At 43.2% G+C, this 16,266-nt stretch overlaps 1 protein-coding gene and 1 non-coding gene across 2 annotated transcripts in view; both read right to left on the bottom strand.

The window, feature by feature from the left end:
• Positions 1 to 773: 773 nt before the first annotated feature.
• Positions 774 to 856, bottom strand: trnal-cag (transfer RNA leucine (anticodon CAG)). The gene has a single exon. It is a non-coding gene; the product is annotated as a tRNA-Leu (tRNA).
• Positions 857 to 1,392: 536 nt separating this feature from the next.
• LOC106592853 (rho guanine nucleotide exchange factor TIAM1) overlaps positions 1,393 to 16,266 on the bottom strand; it is a 141,812-nt gene continuing 126,938 nt past the window's right edge. The window contains exon 26 of the mRNA XM_045690247.1: positions 1,393 to 10,505. Within this exon, the coding sequence (XP_045546203.1) occupies positions 9,712 to 10,505 (794 nt within the window). The 3' untranslated portion in view covers positions 1,393 to 9,711. The remainder of the gene's footprint in view (positions 10,506 to 16,266) is intronic.

The raw sequence follows: 16,266 nt of genomic DNA, 5'->3' as shown, positions 1-16,266 counted from the left end.
CTGTCTATTCACCTGTTAAATTCTACTGTATGTTATAAACTGCGCTCCCTGTTGAATGCATATAGTCTAGAGCAAAAAAACTATACCTTGTAATAGCCGATCTAATAGGCTACAATTAATTGAGAGATGCGCATGGTCATTTGTTGTATGGCTACTTCGAGATTATCCACTCATCATGTCCAGAAAAGGTGAGGAATTTATTCTGCAATGGTCATGATATGTATAATAATGTAATATGTTGATAAATTAAATATTGTCTACTGGAGAAATGTAACATTGCTTTATTCAGACGTAGCCTACAAAACGTCAATGGAAAAAGTCTGTTCTACCGTTAAACTTCGGATCGCATTGAGGGTAAATTACTTGAGTTAATATACTTCCTGACTGTGAAGAAGGTCCAGTGAAATGAGACGGGACGTTGCCCATCCTAAGTTGTTGTCGGCTATTTCGCGAGTATGAAATCATCAGTCAGAAAAGGTGAGGAATTTATAGTTCAATTATCATGGAAATGAAATAAATAGTAGGAACTAGATGACTATATCTAATTATTTGAGATGTTTTACTTTTTTTATTTAACTAGGCACGTCAGTTAAGAACAAATTCTTAAGAATAAACCCGGACGACGCATTGTGCGCCGCCCTATGGGACTCCCTATCACGGCCGGTTGTGATACAGCCTGGATTCAAACCAGGGAGTCTGTAGTGACGGCTTTAGTACTGAGATGCAGTGCCTTAGACCGCTGCGCCACTTGGGAGGCCAAAAAAAAAAAAGACTGTCAGAAGTGGGATTCGAACCCACGCCTCCAGGGGAGACTGCGACCTGAACGCAGCGCCTTAGACCGCTCGGCCATCCTGACACACTGAATACGGTGGTACAATTAGTATATATTTCGCTCTTCTCACTAACACAAACGATTGCATCTTGTATTTAGTTACCTGTTTTTATTGTTTTGAATAATAGTGTCATCATATATTCCTGCTACTGTTGCCTTCTGGGAATGCAATACTTCAACCAATAGAAACTGTTCGTACACATGGTTTAAAGTTAACGGGGAGGAAAGCACATTCTCACGTCAAGTTCATTTTTTTTTTTTTTAATAAAAGTCCCAATTTTTGCGTGAAAATCATGTTGGCCAACGATTTATAAACGAGGCAAGATGAGGACAGTGGAGAGACCATGAAGATACAGACCAGTATTCTTTTGGTAGTTAGTGAAACACTTTCCCATGAAGAGTTACTGCCTCCTGGTGGTCAATCTGGTGTACTTCATGTGAAGAATCCATTCAGACTCCAGCAATTTACAGTTTTACAGTTTCTCAATCGCATACAAGCAATATTTTTTGTAACAACGTTGTCAGTTTTCGAAACGGTGTTCACAAGACACAAAACTATCTGACAGTTTGCAAAACAGTCCTTTATTTTTTATTTATTTTTATGTAGCTGCCTTTCCAAAACAAATACATCAATCCAAACCAAATGATACTGTCAGACTTGCAAGTGCATTCTTTAAAACATGACCGTCTGCAAAAAGATTAACACAAACATACATTTGTTGAGTCTAAGCTGACAAAACAGAAAGTTAGTCTGTCTTTTAAGTAGATTTGAGATCAATAGATTGTCTTTGCAGTAACTAAATCATGATGATCAAATTTGGAAATACAACTATCGAAAGGTGCAGGAATTATAGGTAATTACTGTCCTTTTTTTAAATGCATATTTCACCAAACAATTTCATACACATCAAAATAAATATTATTCCTGATCAAAAAAGGAAAAATAGAAAATATCCACATTGTGTGCCGGATTTATTCATCGCCATCATTATAATCCAGATGCCGGTGTGCTCATAGGTTCGTCAACTTTCCAACGACGCAGAAACACAATCCACAATCGAAATAAAGAAACGGTGAATACAACTGATACGAACCAAGTCTCAAATCACACCGAAAACAAACCTGTAATGTTGGAGATGATGTCTTTTAGGAGTAACCCAAAGTTACTTACAAAATAACTCAACTTTCTTCTCTGCAATGTTGTCAAGAATCATAGCAGTTAGACAGTTCCCATGTTTACATCTTTCTTTATATTCTACTACTGAAAACGCCATTTAACATTTTGTACAGTTGCCGGAAACAGTGAACACATTTGTAACATGTTCTCTTCTTATGAAAACAACGTGTTGATATTCTGTCAGCAAAACACTTTTACACTCGACTTTGTATTCATTGATGACAATTCTATTTTTAGCAAAAATGGGTCTAAGATATTCAATCCAGGTAACAAAGACAATAACATTATCTGACTTTCTGAAAATCTATTTAATCATTTGACCATGGTTGGTTTGCTATCGGTCCGTTTAGCCATAGTTAATTTGACAATGGTTGGTTTGCTATAGGCACGTTTAACCAGTTCATTTGACCATGGTTGGCTTGCTATCGGTCCGTTTAGCCATAGTTAATTTGACAATGGTTGGTTTGCTATAGGCACGTTTAACCAGTTCATTTGACCATGGTTGGTTTGCTATAGGTATGTTTAACCAGTTAATTTGACCATGGTTGGTTTGCTATAGGCACGTTTAACCATTTCATTTGACCATGGTTGGTTTGCTATAGGTATGTTTAACCAGTTAATTTGACCATGGTTGGTTTGCTATAGGCACGTTTAACCAGTTCATTTCACCATGGTTGGTTTGCTATAGGTACGTTTAACCAGTTAATTTGACCATGGTTAGTTTGCTATAGGTACATTTAACCACAATTCATTTGACCATGGTTGGTTTGCTATAGGACGTTTAACCATAGTCCATTTGACCATGGTTGGTTTACTGTAGGTCCGTTTAACCATAGTTAATTTGACCATGGTTGGTTTGCTGTAGGTACGTTTAACCACAATTCATTTGACCATGGTTGGTTTGCCATAGGTATGTTTAGCCAGTTAATTTGACCATGGTTGGTTTGCTATAGGTATGTTTAACCAGTTAATTTGACCATGGTTGGTTTGCTATAGGTACGTTTAACCAGTTCATTTGACCATGGTTGGTTTGCTATAGGTTCATTTAAAACAAGTTAATTTGACCATGGTTGGTTTGCTATAGGTACATTTAACCAGTTCATTTGACCATGGTTGGTTTGCTATAGGTATGTTTAACCAGTTAATTTGACCATGGTTGGTTTGCTATAGGTACATTTAACCAGTTCATTTGACCATGGTTAGTGTACTACAGGTTTAGCCAGTTAATTTGACCATGGTTGGCTTGCTATCGGTCCGTTTAGCGATAGTTAATTTGACAATGGTTGGTTTGCTATAGGCACGTTTAACCAGTACATTTGACCATGGTTGGTTTGCTATAGGTACATTTAACCAGTTCATTTGACCATGGTTGGTTTGCTATAGGTACATTTAACCAGTTAATTTGACCACGTTTGGTTTGCTATAGGTTTAACCAGTTAATTTGACCATGGTTGGTTTGCTATAGGTTTAACCAGTTAATTTGACCATGGTTGGTTTGCTATAGGTTTAACCAGTTAATTTGACCACGGTTGGTTTGCTATAGGTTTAACCAGTTAATTTGACCATGGTTGGTTTGCTATAGGTTTAACCAGTTAATTTGACCATGGTTGGTTTGCTATAGGTTTAACCAGTTAATTTGACCACGGTTGGTTTGCTATAGGTTTAACCAGTTAATTTGACCATGGTTGGTTTGCTATAGGTTTAACCAGTTCATTTGACCACGGTTGGTTTGCTATAGGTTTAACCACAGTTCCAAAAGATGCTTGTACCCGATCCAGAAACTGTAATGAACCATCTGCATTGTCAGACTGCTTCATCCTCGTCTTTTCATCATTTAATAAACAGGTCTGTCTAAATAAAGACACATTAACAGGATATATATATATATATATATATTATTGAGAAACTCACACAAAAAAAAGAGAAAATACCAAAATCCGATAAGAAATGTAAATTTTTTATAATAATAACAATAGTAATAATAATAATAATAGTTATATTAATGGTAATCAACAGTCCTATTTACGAACACAGTTTTTAAAAATGCAAAATACAAACAAAAAAGAGGGGAAAGTCAAAGGAAGTCACAAGATTCACCTCTAGACCAGCGATTGTACTTCACAATGTCTGCGTCCCAAAACACTACCCTATACCCTAGGATAGTGCACTACTTTAGACCAGAGCCCTACGGGGAACTGGGCAAAAGTATTACACTATATAAGGGATAGGGTGCTGTTTGGGATGCATCCAATCTCAGGGGTAGTAGTAGTAGTAGTAGTAGTAGTAGTATAGGTCCTAGGAGTGATTAAAAGATCATTGATTTGCCATGTGTGCTAACGCTAACAACTCTATCAACAACAACTACTACTATTAGTTGTGTTTTTAGTCCAGCATTCCTGAACATCCTGCATGTAGATCTCATTGCTAACTCGGAGCCAGCAGTTTTATCTGCATGATTGTGTGAACTAACAAGGAACAACTCGGGGCCCTTGTTATATATATATATATATATATATAAAAGCTATAACTGGAGCCAGAGTGTTTCTTGTTATAGAAGCTCTAACGTTTATAGAACCCCTATGAATGTATATTGTGCAGGTAAAACTCCGGGTCCTGTATGTGTTGTTTTGATCAGAAAGTCTCACAGTTCCATGTAATTCTGTCCCACGGTTGAGTAGAAGTGCAGTTTGAATACATCCATAAATGGTGCACTAGTCTGTGCTATTTTTTTGTTGTTGTTGTTGAGATATACAGTATTCTGTGTTTTGTGCCACGTGTATTAGATAGACATAGAACAAGACAGTGTAGGAGAGAAAGCACAGTAGTTTAGCGGTAGCCGGCCTAGTAAGGAATTAGTACATAGATCCCTGGTTGGGAATAGACAGGAAGTTGCTCTGGATAAGAGCGTCTGTTAAATGACCAAAATGTCAAACGTAGACAGACAAGAAAGACTTGCTTTTTAAAAAAAAAAAAATTCTTCAGATTTCAAACTTCAACCTTTTTGTTGTTGTTGTAGCTTTGCTCATTTGTAGATAAATATCGTTCTGTTTGACATGACAACAACAAAAAGATCGGGCAATTAATCCAGAGAGGTATACAAAGCAGGATACAAAGCAGGATCAATGAGTTCAACAGCTAACTTTAAATAAACAACCAGAGATAAATATAGATTTTCTGGTTTATTAATAATAAGAAAGCTAAACTTTAAAATGTGTTTTTAGTTATTTGGTTCAGTTAGACTATGGCCCATTTCAACCTTGTCTTTTTAAATAAATTATCTTATTTTAGAATATTTAGGCAAGTTAGCCGGTTAACTCATTCGATCCTGCTTTGTGGTACACTACACGTATCTGGAAACCAGGGAAGGTTTGTTCTACTTCAAAACTGAAAAATCTTTAGTTTCTATTTCCACTCAGCAGAGAGGACCCAGCGGTTGTTTTGTTTTGGTTTTGTAGGACTGATGGGGCGGGTCTTCAATAGTGCGAAACCAAAAGAAGAACAGGCGTCCGAGTGTTCGAAAAAACGTTTTCGTCTTTGCTTTGTGTGCTGCCTTGATTGTGACTTATCGTACAACCACAAGAGGAAACAGAAGCTAAGGATAACTCCTTTAAGCGTTAGTCAGAAGCTAAGGATAACTCCTTTAAGCGTTAGTCAGAAGCTAAGGATAACTCCTTTAAGAGCTAGTCAGAAGCTAAGGATAACTCCTTTAAGAATTAGTCAGAAGCTAAGGATAACTCCTTTAAGAGCTAGTCAGAAGCTAAGGATAACTCCTTTAAGAATTAGTCATAAGCTAAGGATAACTCCTTTAAGAATTAGTCATAAGCTAAGGATAACTCCTTTAAGAATAAGCCAGAAGCTAAGGATAACTCCTTTAAGAGCTAGTCAGAAGCTAAGGATAACTCCTTTAAGAATAAGTCAGAAGCTAAGGATAACTCCTTTAAGAGCTAGTCAGAAGCTAAGGATAACTCTTTTAAGAATTAGTCAGAAGCTAAGGATAACTCCTTTAAGAGCTAGTCATAAGCTAAGGATAACTCCTTTAAGAATTAGTCAGAAGCTAAGGATAACTCCTTTAAGAGCTAGTCATAAGCTAAGGATAACTCCTTTAAGAATTAGTCATAAGCTAAGGATAACTCCTTTAAGAATTAGTCATAAGCTAAGGATAACTCCTTTAAGAATAAGTCAGAAGCTAAGGATAACTCCTTTAAGAGCTAGTCATAAGCTAAGGATAACTCCTTTAAGAATTAGTCAGAAGCTAAGGATAACTCCTTTAAGAGCTAGTCATAAGCTAAGGATAACTCCTTTAAGAATTAGTCATAAGCTAAGGATAACTCCTTTAAGAATTAGTCATAAGCTAAGGATAACTCCTTTAAGAATAAGTCAGAAGCTAAGGATAACTCCTTTAAGAATTAGTCAGAAGCTAAGGATAACTCTTAAAGAGTTAGTCAGAAGCTAAGGATAACTCCTTTAAGAATTAGTCAGAAGCTAAGGATAACTCCTTTAAGAGCTAGTCATTGCTTTTGAATTCGGAAACAATTCTTTAACCAATGAGATTTTAGCTAGCTAGATGAGCTAGCTAACATTTCTAATGATAAAGTTGACTAGCTTTCGTTAATGTTGATAATATTGTCAAACTACCTGCATTATCCACATTGATACAGAGAGTTAGACGATGTCAAAATGTTTTTATTTTTATTTTTTAATCTTTTGATTGAAAAGGTGAAAAAGGTCAGTGACGAAACATAACAACTCGTAAAGTCGGGGTATCAAAATTACCTCCGACTTTTCCACTTGGAAGACCGACTTGGCAGGGTCGTTCAACTATTTAGTTCCCAGTCGGAACCTCGTACTTCCCAGTTCTGAGGAGCATTTTGAAGGCAGCATGACACGGTAGTCGGGTCGACATTGGCAGCAGTCCAAATGGGTATACTACAAAGCATATTTATTGAGTTATCCAGCTTACTTGCCTAAATATTCTGAAATAACTTCTTACTTTAAAGATAAGCTTGAAATGGGCATGGTCTAATTTACTCAAGAACCAAAAAAACACAGATCTAAGTTTATCTTTCTTAAATGAACCAGAAAAAAATGATGGTTATTTCTGTTGTTTTTTTAAAATCAACATCAGCTGGGTAATTCATTGATCCTGCTTTGCAGTCAGTAACAGCAGGGTTTTTTTTTTTTGTCAAACATTTTCCTTTCAAACAAAACTCCAAAGAAAATTCAAGTAAAACAGGAAGTCATATTATTACTATGATGCCATATCCTGTCCCATGCGAGGGTCAGGGAGTGAGTAACACTGGATGTCATGTAAACAGAAAAAAAACACACAAAATAAAAAAATAAAAAAATGTGTTTAGTTCATTTTTTTTCCCATAGTCAACAAAATCAAGATTTGAACAAATATGTTGGTAGACGTGAATAAAAATAATGTTATTTTAGAAAAGACAATAAGCTATAATTGTGCCTGGACAGTTGCTCTGAGTGCTATCAGCAGCCGATATGGAGCAGAACAGTGTAAGCGCGGTAAAGCTAGCAGGGTTGTACACCATAGAGATGGAAAGAGATCTCATCTTTGTATTAATATCCAAGTTGTGTCCTCTATCTATCTCTATGTATTATATTACACAGCAGTCTGTAGCCCCTGAAGACAAGGTTTAGGATCAGAACCCTATATGGGTCCAGGGTGAAAAAACAGTGCACTAAAAAAAGGGTACACGGTACGGTAGCATCTGAGATGCAGACAAGGTTTAGAAGTTACACACAGCCCTTGAGTGTTACAAACAAACAAACAAACACAGTTTCTAAGTCAGAGAAGCAAAAAATATGACCCATCATTCCTGCGTTTGAAAAATAAACTTTTTTTTTTTTTTTTTTTGGCAACAAGATCATAGTTCAGTGTGTTTGCGTGTGCGGCCTCTCTCTCCCATCTGATACCAATTCAGTTGAGGCATTGTGAGACTGTGAGTCTGTCACCAAGTAGAAGAAGACAGTAGGATTGTCAGGAGAAAGTGGGCGATGGGTTGTATTCATTAGTGCAAATCGTTTTGTAATGGAAAACGTTTCGTAAATGAAAAACGAGTGTTCTTATGAGAAAAGTTCAGGTTAGTCCCTCCCTGTTTGCTTCCGTTTGGTTCCGTGGGAATAAACCCGTGGAGTGGTGAGGGGAGATAAGAGTTTACATCGACAAGGGTCCTTCTTCCCTCCTCGAAAACCTCCTTTTTAAAGCTTGTGTGAACGAACTCAGCAGTCACGTTTGTGTCCCGTCTGTCATGTCCCGTCTGTCATGTCCCGTCTGTCATGTCCCGTCTGTCATGTCCCGTCTGTCATGTCCCGTCTGTTATGTCCCGTCTGTTTTATCCCGTCTGTCATATCCCGTCTGTCATGTCCCGTCTGTCATGTCCCGTCTGTTTTATCCCGTCTGTCATATCCCGTCTGTCATGTCCCGTCTGTCATGTCCCGTCTGTCATGGCCCATCTGTTTTATCCCGTCTGTCATAGCCCATCTGTTTTATCCCGTCTGTCATAGCCCATCTGTTTTATCCCGTCTGTCATATCCCGTCTGTCATGTCCCGTCTGTCATAGCCCATCTGTTTTATCCCGTCTGTCATATCCCGTCTGTTTTATCCCGTCTGTTTTATCCCGTCTGTCATATCCCGTCTGTCATGTCCCGTCTGTCATGTCCCGTCTGTCATGTCCCGTCTGTCATAGCCCATCTGTTTTATCCCGTCTGTCATGTCCCGTCTGTCATAGCCCATCTGTTTTATCCCGTCTGTCATATCCCGTCTGTCATGTCCCGTCTGTCATGTCCCGTCTGTCATGTCCCGTCTGTCATGTCCCGTCTGTCATGTCCCGTCTGTCATAGCCCATCTGTTTTATCCCGTCTGTCATATCCCGTCTGTCATGTCCCGTCTGTCATAGCCCATCTGTTTTATCCCGTCTGTCATATCCCGTCTGTTTTATCCCGTCTGTTTTATCCCGTCTGTCATATCCCGTCTGTCATGTCCCGTCTGTCATGTCCCGTCTGTCATGTCCCGTCTGTCATGTCCCGTCTGTCATAGCCCATCTGTTTTATCCCGTCTGTCATGTCCCGTCTGTCATGTCCCGTCTGTCATGTCCCGTCTGTCATGTCCCGTCTGTCATGTCCCGTCTGTCATAGCCCATCTGTTTTATCCCGTCTGTTTTACCCCCGTCTGTTTTACCCCATCTGTCATAGCCAGTTTGTTTTATCCCGTCTGTCATGTCCCGTCTGTCATGTCCAGTTTGTTTTATCCCATCTGTTTTATCCCATCTGTTTTATCCCATCTGTCATAGCCCGTCATTCATATCCCGTCTGTTTTATCCCGTCTGTCATATCCCGTCTGTTTTATCCCGTCTGTTTTATCCCGTCTGTCATATCCCGTCTGTCATGTCCCGTCTGTCATGTCCCGTCTGTCATATCCCGTCTGTTTTATCCCGTCTGTCATGTCCCGTCTGTCATATCCCGTCTGTTTTATCCCGTCTGTTTTATCCCGTCTGTCATATCCCGTCTGTCATGTCCCGTCTGTCATGTCCCGTCTGTCATGTCCCGCCTGTCATATCCTCTTCTCCCTAGAAGGCGTTGATCCCTCTCTTCTCTTCCTCTCTTCCTGTTGTTCATCCCTCGCTCCCTCCCTCTCTCTTCTCTTCCTCTCTTTCTGTTGTTCATCACTCCCTCCCTCTCAGTCTCAGAAGATGTCGTTGTTCCCTCCGTTGGCGTAGTCTTCGCGTCGCACCCAGATGACATCACAGTGGTCCCTCTCGGCCACTCTCTCCACGGAACACTGCTTCCCGGCCACGCCCTCCGCAGCCCATTGCTTCCTTAGGGGGGTAAGCTTCACCGGCAGGGCAGGGGACCGTGAGGGGGGAGGGACGGGGGAGTCAGAGTCTACCTGTAACTCACCCCTTTCACCCCCCTCGTCCTCTTGGAGAATGCCATGGGAGCTCCTCCTCTCTTCCTCTACCGCTCCGTTCTGTCTCCTCTCATCTTTCTTTCCCTCCTCCTCCTCCTCCTCTTCTACCCCTCTGTCCTGGTCTTGGCTCCTCTCCTCTAGAGTCGCTCCCTCCATCCTCTCCTCCAGGAGGCTGGGTTCGGCTGATGAAGCCCTGACTGACTTGCAGTACTCGTCATCGTCGCTCAGAATGTCCGTCTCTTTCACCTCCATCCTTCCCTCTATCCCTCCCTCCATCCTTCTCTCCTCCCCCGTCACTCCTCCCTGGTCGTCGTAGCAACCCAGGTCGAACTGTTCCTCCACCCAGCGGTCAGTGTCGCCTCCAGTCACCAACAGCATCCGCTGCTGAGGCTTCTGAGTAGGAAGCAGGGGGTTATGGGAATGTGGAGGCTGTTGGGAATGGTCATGGGTAGAGTGGGAGGGGTTAGAGTCAGAGTCTTCGTGGTTGTCATGGAGAACGAGGTCGGTGTCAATGGTGAATCGGTTCCTAACCAGCTTCCTGCGACCAAGGGTCCGAGACGGGGCTGAGACTAGAAGGAGAGAGAGAGAGGGAGGGAGAGAGATGGGAGAGAAAAGAAGGGACAGGAGAGAAAGCGAGAGAGAAGGACAGGAAAGAGAGAGAGATGGGAGAGAGGGACAGGAGAGAGAGAGAGAGAGAGGGTCAGGAGAGAGAGAAGGACAGGAGAGAGAGAGAAAGGGAGAGACAGGAGAGAGAGATGAGAAGGAGCGGAGAGAGAGAATGATGAGAGAGAGAGGAGAGAGAGAGGGTCAGGAGAGAGAGAGAGAGAGAAGGACAGGAGAGAGAGAGGGGGAAGAGAGAGAAACAGGAGAAAGGAGAGAGAGAGAGCGAGAGAGAAAGAGAGAGGGAGAAAGAGAGAGAGAGGGGGGAGCGAGAAGGACATGAGAGAGAGAAAGAGGACAGGAGAGAGATGGGAGGAGAGCGAGAAGACGAGAGAGACGAGAGAGAGAGGAGAGAGAGATGAGAGCGAGGTGAGAGCGAGGTGAGAGAGGAGAGAGAGAGACAAGAGAGGAGAGAGAGACGAGAGAGAGATGAGAGAGGAGAGAGAGACGAGAGAGGAGAGAGAGAGGAGAGAGAGGAGAGAGAGAGAGACAAGAGAGGAGAGAGAGACGAGAGAGAGATGAGAGCGAGGTGAGAGAGAGGAGAGAGAGAGAGGCGAGAGTGTTAGTACATCACAGTACAAAGACAAATTAAAATGCAGTAACACACTACACAGAGAAACAGGGTAGAGACAACGCTACACTGTTGTTGATAGTTAACAAGGAAAGGTAAACTAGTTTCCCTTGAGGTTACAGAGGAATCACCCTACCTGCTCTGTTTCCCCTGAGGTTACAGAGGAATCACCCTACCTTCTCTGTTTCCCTTGAGGTTACAGAGGAATCACCTACCTTCTCTGTTTCCCTTGAGGTTACAGAGGAATCACCCTACCTTCTCTGTTTCCCTTGAGGTTACAGAGGAATCACCCTACCTCCTCTGTTTCCCCTGAGGTTACAGAGGAATCACCCTACCTTCTCTGTTTCCCTTGAGGTTACAGAGGAATCACCCTACCTTCTCTGTTTCCCTTGAGGTTACAGAGGAATCACCCTACCTTCTCTGTTTCCCTTGAGGTTACAGAGGAATCACCCTACCTTCTCTGTTTCCCCTGAGGTTACAGAGGAATCACCCTACCTTCTCTGTTTCCCTTGAGGTTACAGAGGAATCACCCTACCTTCTCTGTTTCCCTTGAGGTTACAGAGGAATCACCCTACCTTCTCTGTTTCCCTTGAGGTTACAGAGGAATCACCCTACCTTCTCTGTTTCCCTTGAGGTTACAGAGGAATCACCCTACCTTCTCTGTTTCCCTTGAGGTTACAGAGGAATCACCCTACCTTCTCTGTTTCCCTTGAGGTTACAGAGGAATCACCCTACCTTCTCTGTTTCCCTTGAGGTTACAGAGGAATCACCCTACCTTCTCTGTTTCCCTTGAGGTTACAGAGGAATCACCCTACCTTCTCTGTTTCCCCTGAGGTTACAGAGGAATCACCCTACCTTCTCTGTTTCCCTTGCGGTTACAGAGGAATCACCCTACCTGCTCTGTTTCCCCTGAGGTTACAGAGGAATCACCCTACCTTCTCTGTTTCCCTTGAGGTTACAGAGGAATCACCCTACCTTCTCTGTTTCCCTTGAGGTTACAGAGGAATCACCCTACCTGCTCTGTTTCCCTTGAGGTTACAGAGGAATCACCCTACCTTCTCTGTTTCCCTTGAGGTTACAGAGGAATCACCCTACCTTCTCTGTTTCCCTTGAGGTTACAGAGGAATCACCCTACCTTCTCTGTTTCCCTTGAGGTTACAGAGGAATCACCCTACCTTCTCTGTTTCCCTTGAGGTTACAGAGGAATCACCCTACCTTCTCTGTTTCCCTTGAGGTTACAGAGGAATCACCCTACCTTCTCTGTTTCCCTTGAGGTTACAGAGGAATCACCCTACCTTCTCTGTTTCCCTTGAGGTTACAGAGGAATCACCCTACCTTCTCTGTTTCCCTTGAGGTTACAGAGGAATCACCCTACCTTCTCTGTTTCCCCTGAGGTTACAGAGGAATCACCCTACCTTCTCTGTTTCCCTTGAGGTTACAGAGGAATCACCCTACCTTCTCTGTTTCCCTTGAGGTTACAGAGGAATCACCCTACCTTCTCTGTTTCCCTTGAGGTTACAGAGGAATCACCCTACCTTCTCTGTTTCCCTTGAGGTTACAGAGGAATCACCCTACCTTCTCTGTTTCCCTTGAGGTTACAGAGGAATCACCCTACCTTCTCTGTTTCCCCTGAGGTTACAGAGGAATCACCCTACCTTCTCTGTTTCCCTTGAGGTTACAGAGGAATCACCCTACCTTCTCTGTTTCCCTTGAGGTTACAGAGGAATCACCCTACCTTCTCTGTTTCCCTTGAGGTTACAGAGGAATCACCCTACCTTCTCTGTTTCCCTTGAGGTTACAGAGGAATCACCCTACCTTCTCTGTTTCCCTTGAGGTTACAGAGGAATCACCCTACCTTCTCTGTTTCCCTTGAGGTTACAGAGGAATCACCCTACCTTCTCTGTTTCCCTTGAGGTTACAGAGGAATCACCCTACCTTCTCTGTTTCCCTTGAGGTTACAGAGGAATCACCCTACCTTCTCTGTTTCCCTTGAGGTTACAGAGGAATCACCCTACCTTCTCTGTTTCCCTTGAGGTTACAGAGGAATCACCCTACCTTCTCTGTTTCCCTTGAGGTTACAGAGGAATCACCCTACCTTCTCTGTTTCCCTTGAGGTTACAGAGGAATCACCCTACCTTCTCTGTTTCCCTTGAGGTTACAGAGGAATCACCCTACCTTCTCTGTTTCCCCTGAGGTTACAGAGGAATCACCCTACCTTCTCTGTTTCCCTTGAGGTTACAGAGGAATCACCCTACCTTCTCTGTTTCCCTTGAGGTTACAGAGGAATCACCCTACCTTCTCTGTTTCCCTTGAGGTTACAGAGGAATCACCCTACCTTCTCTGTTTCCCTTGAGGTTACAGAGGAATCACCCTACCTTCTCTGTTTCCCTTGAGGTTACAGAGGAATCACCCTACCTTCTCTGTTTCCCTTGAGGTTACAGAGGAATCACCCTACCTTCTCTGTTTCCCTTGAGGTTACAGAGGAATCACCCTACCTTCTCTGTTTCCCTTGAGGTTACAGAGGAATCACCCTACCTGCTCTGTTTCCCTTGAGGTTACAGAGGAATCACCCTACCTGCTCTGTTTCCCTTGAGGTTACAGAGGAATCACCCTACCTGTTCTGTTTCCCTTGAGGTTACAGAGGAATCACCCTACCTTCTCTGTTTCCCTTGAGGTTACAGAGGAATCACCCTACCTTCTCTGTTTCCCCTGAGGTTACAGAGGAATCACCCTACCTTCTGTTTCCCTTGAGGTTACAGAGGAATCACCCTACCTTCTCTGTTTCCCTTGAGGTTACAGAGGAATCACCCTACCTACTCTGTTTCCCTTGAGGTTACAGAGGAATCACCCTACCTTCTCTGTTTCCCTTGAGGTTACAGAGGAATCACCCTACCTGCTCTGTTTCCCTTGAGGTTACAGAGGAATCACCCTACCTTCTCTGTTTCCCTTGAGGTTACAGAGGAATCACCCTACCTTCTCTGTTTCCCTTGAGGTTACAGAGGAATCACCCTACCTTCTCTGTTTCCCTTGAGGTTACAGAGGAATCACCCTACCTTCTCTGTTTCCCTTGAGGTTACAGAGGAATCACCCTACCTTCTCTGTTTCCCTTGAGGTTACAGAGGAATCACCCTACCTTCTCTGTTTCCCTTGAGGTTACAGAGGAATCACCCTACCTTCTCTGTTTCCCTTGAGGTTACAGAGGAATCACCCTACCTTCTCTGTTTCCCTTGAGGTTACAGAGGAATCACCCTACCTTCTCTGTTTCCCCTGAGGTTACAGAGGAATCACCCTACCTTCTCTGTTTCCCCTGAGGTTACAGAGGAATCACCCTACCTTCTCTGTTTCCCTTGAGGTTACAGAGGAATCACCCTACCTTCTCTGTTTCCCCTGAGGTTACAGAGGAATCACCCTACCTTCTCTGTTTCCCTTGAGGTTACAGAGGAATCACCCTACCTTCTCTGTTTCCCTTGAGGTTACAGAGGAATCACCCTACCTTCTCTGTTTCCCTTGAGGTTACAGAGGAATCACCTACCTGCTCTGTTTCCCCTGAGGTTACAGAGGAATCACCCTACCTTCTCTGTTTCCCCTGAGGTTACAGAGGAATCACCCTACCTTCTCTGTTTCCCTTGAGGTTACAGAGGAATCACCCTACCTGCTCTGTTTCCCTTGAGGTTACAGAGGAATCACCCTACCTTCTCTGTTTCCCCTGAGGTTACAGAGGAATCACCCTACCTTCTCTGTTTCCCTTGAGGTTACAGAGGAATCACCCTACCTTCTCTGTTTCCCTTGAGGTTACAGAGGAATCACCCTACCTTCTCTGTTTCCCTTGAGGTTACAGAGGAATCACCCTACCTTCTCTGTTTCCCTTGAGGTTACAGAGGAATCACCCTACCTTCTCTGTTTCCCTTGAGGTTACAGAGGAATCACCCTACCTTCTCTGTTTCCCTTGAGGTTACAGAGGAATCACCCTACCTTCTCTGTTTCCCTTGAGGTTACAGAGGAATCACCCTACCTTCTCTGTTTCCCTTGAGGTTACAGAGGAATCACCCTACCTTCTCTGTTTCCCTTGAGGTTACAGAGGAATCACCCTACCTTCTCTGTTTCCCTTGAGGTTACAGAGGAATCACCCTACCTGCTCTGTTTCCCTTGAGGTTACAGAGGAATCACCCTACCTGCTCTGTTTCCCTTGAGGTTACAGAGGAATCACCCTACCTGCTCTGTTTCCCTTGAGGTTACAGAGGAATCACCCTACCTTCTCTGTTTCCCCTGAGGTTACAGAGGAATCACCCTACCTTCTCTGTTTCCCTTGAGGTTACAGAGGAATCACCCTACCTTCTCTGTTTCCCTTGAGGTTACAGAGGAATCACCCTACCTTCTCTGTTTCCCTTGAGGTTACAGAGGAATCACCCTACCTACTCTGTTTCCCTTGAGGTTACAGAGGAATCACCCTACCTTCTCTGTTTCCCTTGAGGTTACAGAGGAATCACCCTACCTTCTCTGTTTCCCTTGAGGTTACAGAGGAATCACCCTACCTTCTCTGTTTCCCTTGAGGTTACAGAGGAATCACCCTACCTTCTCTGTTTCCCTTGAGGTTACAGAGGAATCACCCTACCTTCTCTGTTTCCCTTGAGGTTACAGAGGAATCACCCTACCTTCTCTGTTTCCCTTGAGGTTACAGAGGAATCACCCTACCCTCTCTGTTTCCCTTGAGGTTACAGAGGAATCACCCTACCTTCTCTGTTTCCCTTGAGGTTACAGAGGAATCACCCTACCTGCTCTGTTTCCCTTGAGGTTACAGAGGAATCACCCTACCTTCTCTGTTTCCCTTGAGATTACAGAGGAATCACCCTACCTTCTCTGTTTCCCCTGAGGTTACAGAGGAATCACCCTACCTTCTCTGTTTCCCCTGAGGTTACAGAGGAATCACCCTACCTTCTCTGTTTCCCTTGAGGTTACAGAGGAATCACCCTACCTTCTCTGTTTCCCCTGAGGTTACAGAGGAATCACCCTACCTTCTCTGTTTCCCTTGAGGTTACAGAGGAATCACCCTACCTTCTCTGTTTCCCTTGAGGTTACAGAGGAATCACCCTACCTTCTCT

The sequence above is a fragment of the Salmo salar genome, chromosome ssa11 (assembly GCF_905237065.1).
Source record: "Salmo salar chromosome ssa11, Ssal_v3.1, whole genome shotgun sequence".
Lineage (NCBI taxonomy): Eukaryota > Metazoa > Chordata > Actinopteri > Salmoniformes > Salmonidae > Salmo > Salmo salar.
This window is presented reverse-complemented; position numbering and strand designations above follow the sequence as displayed.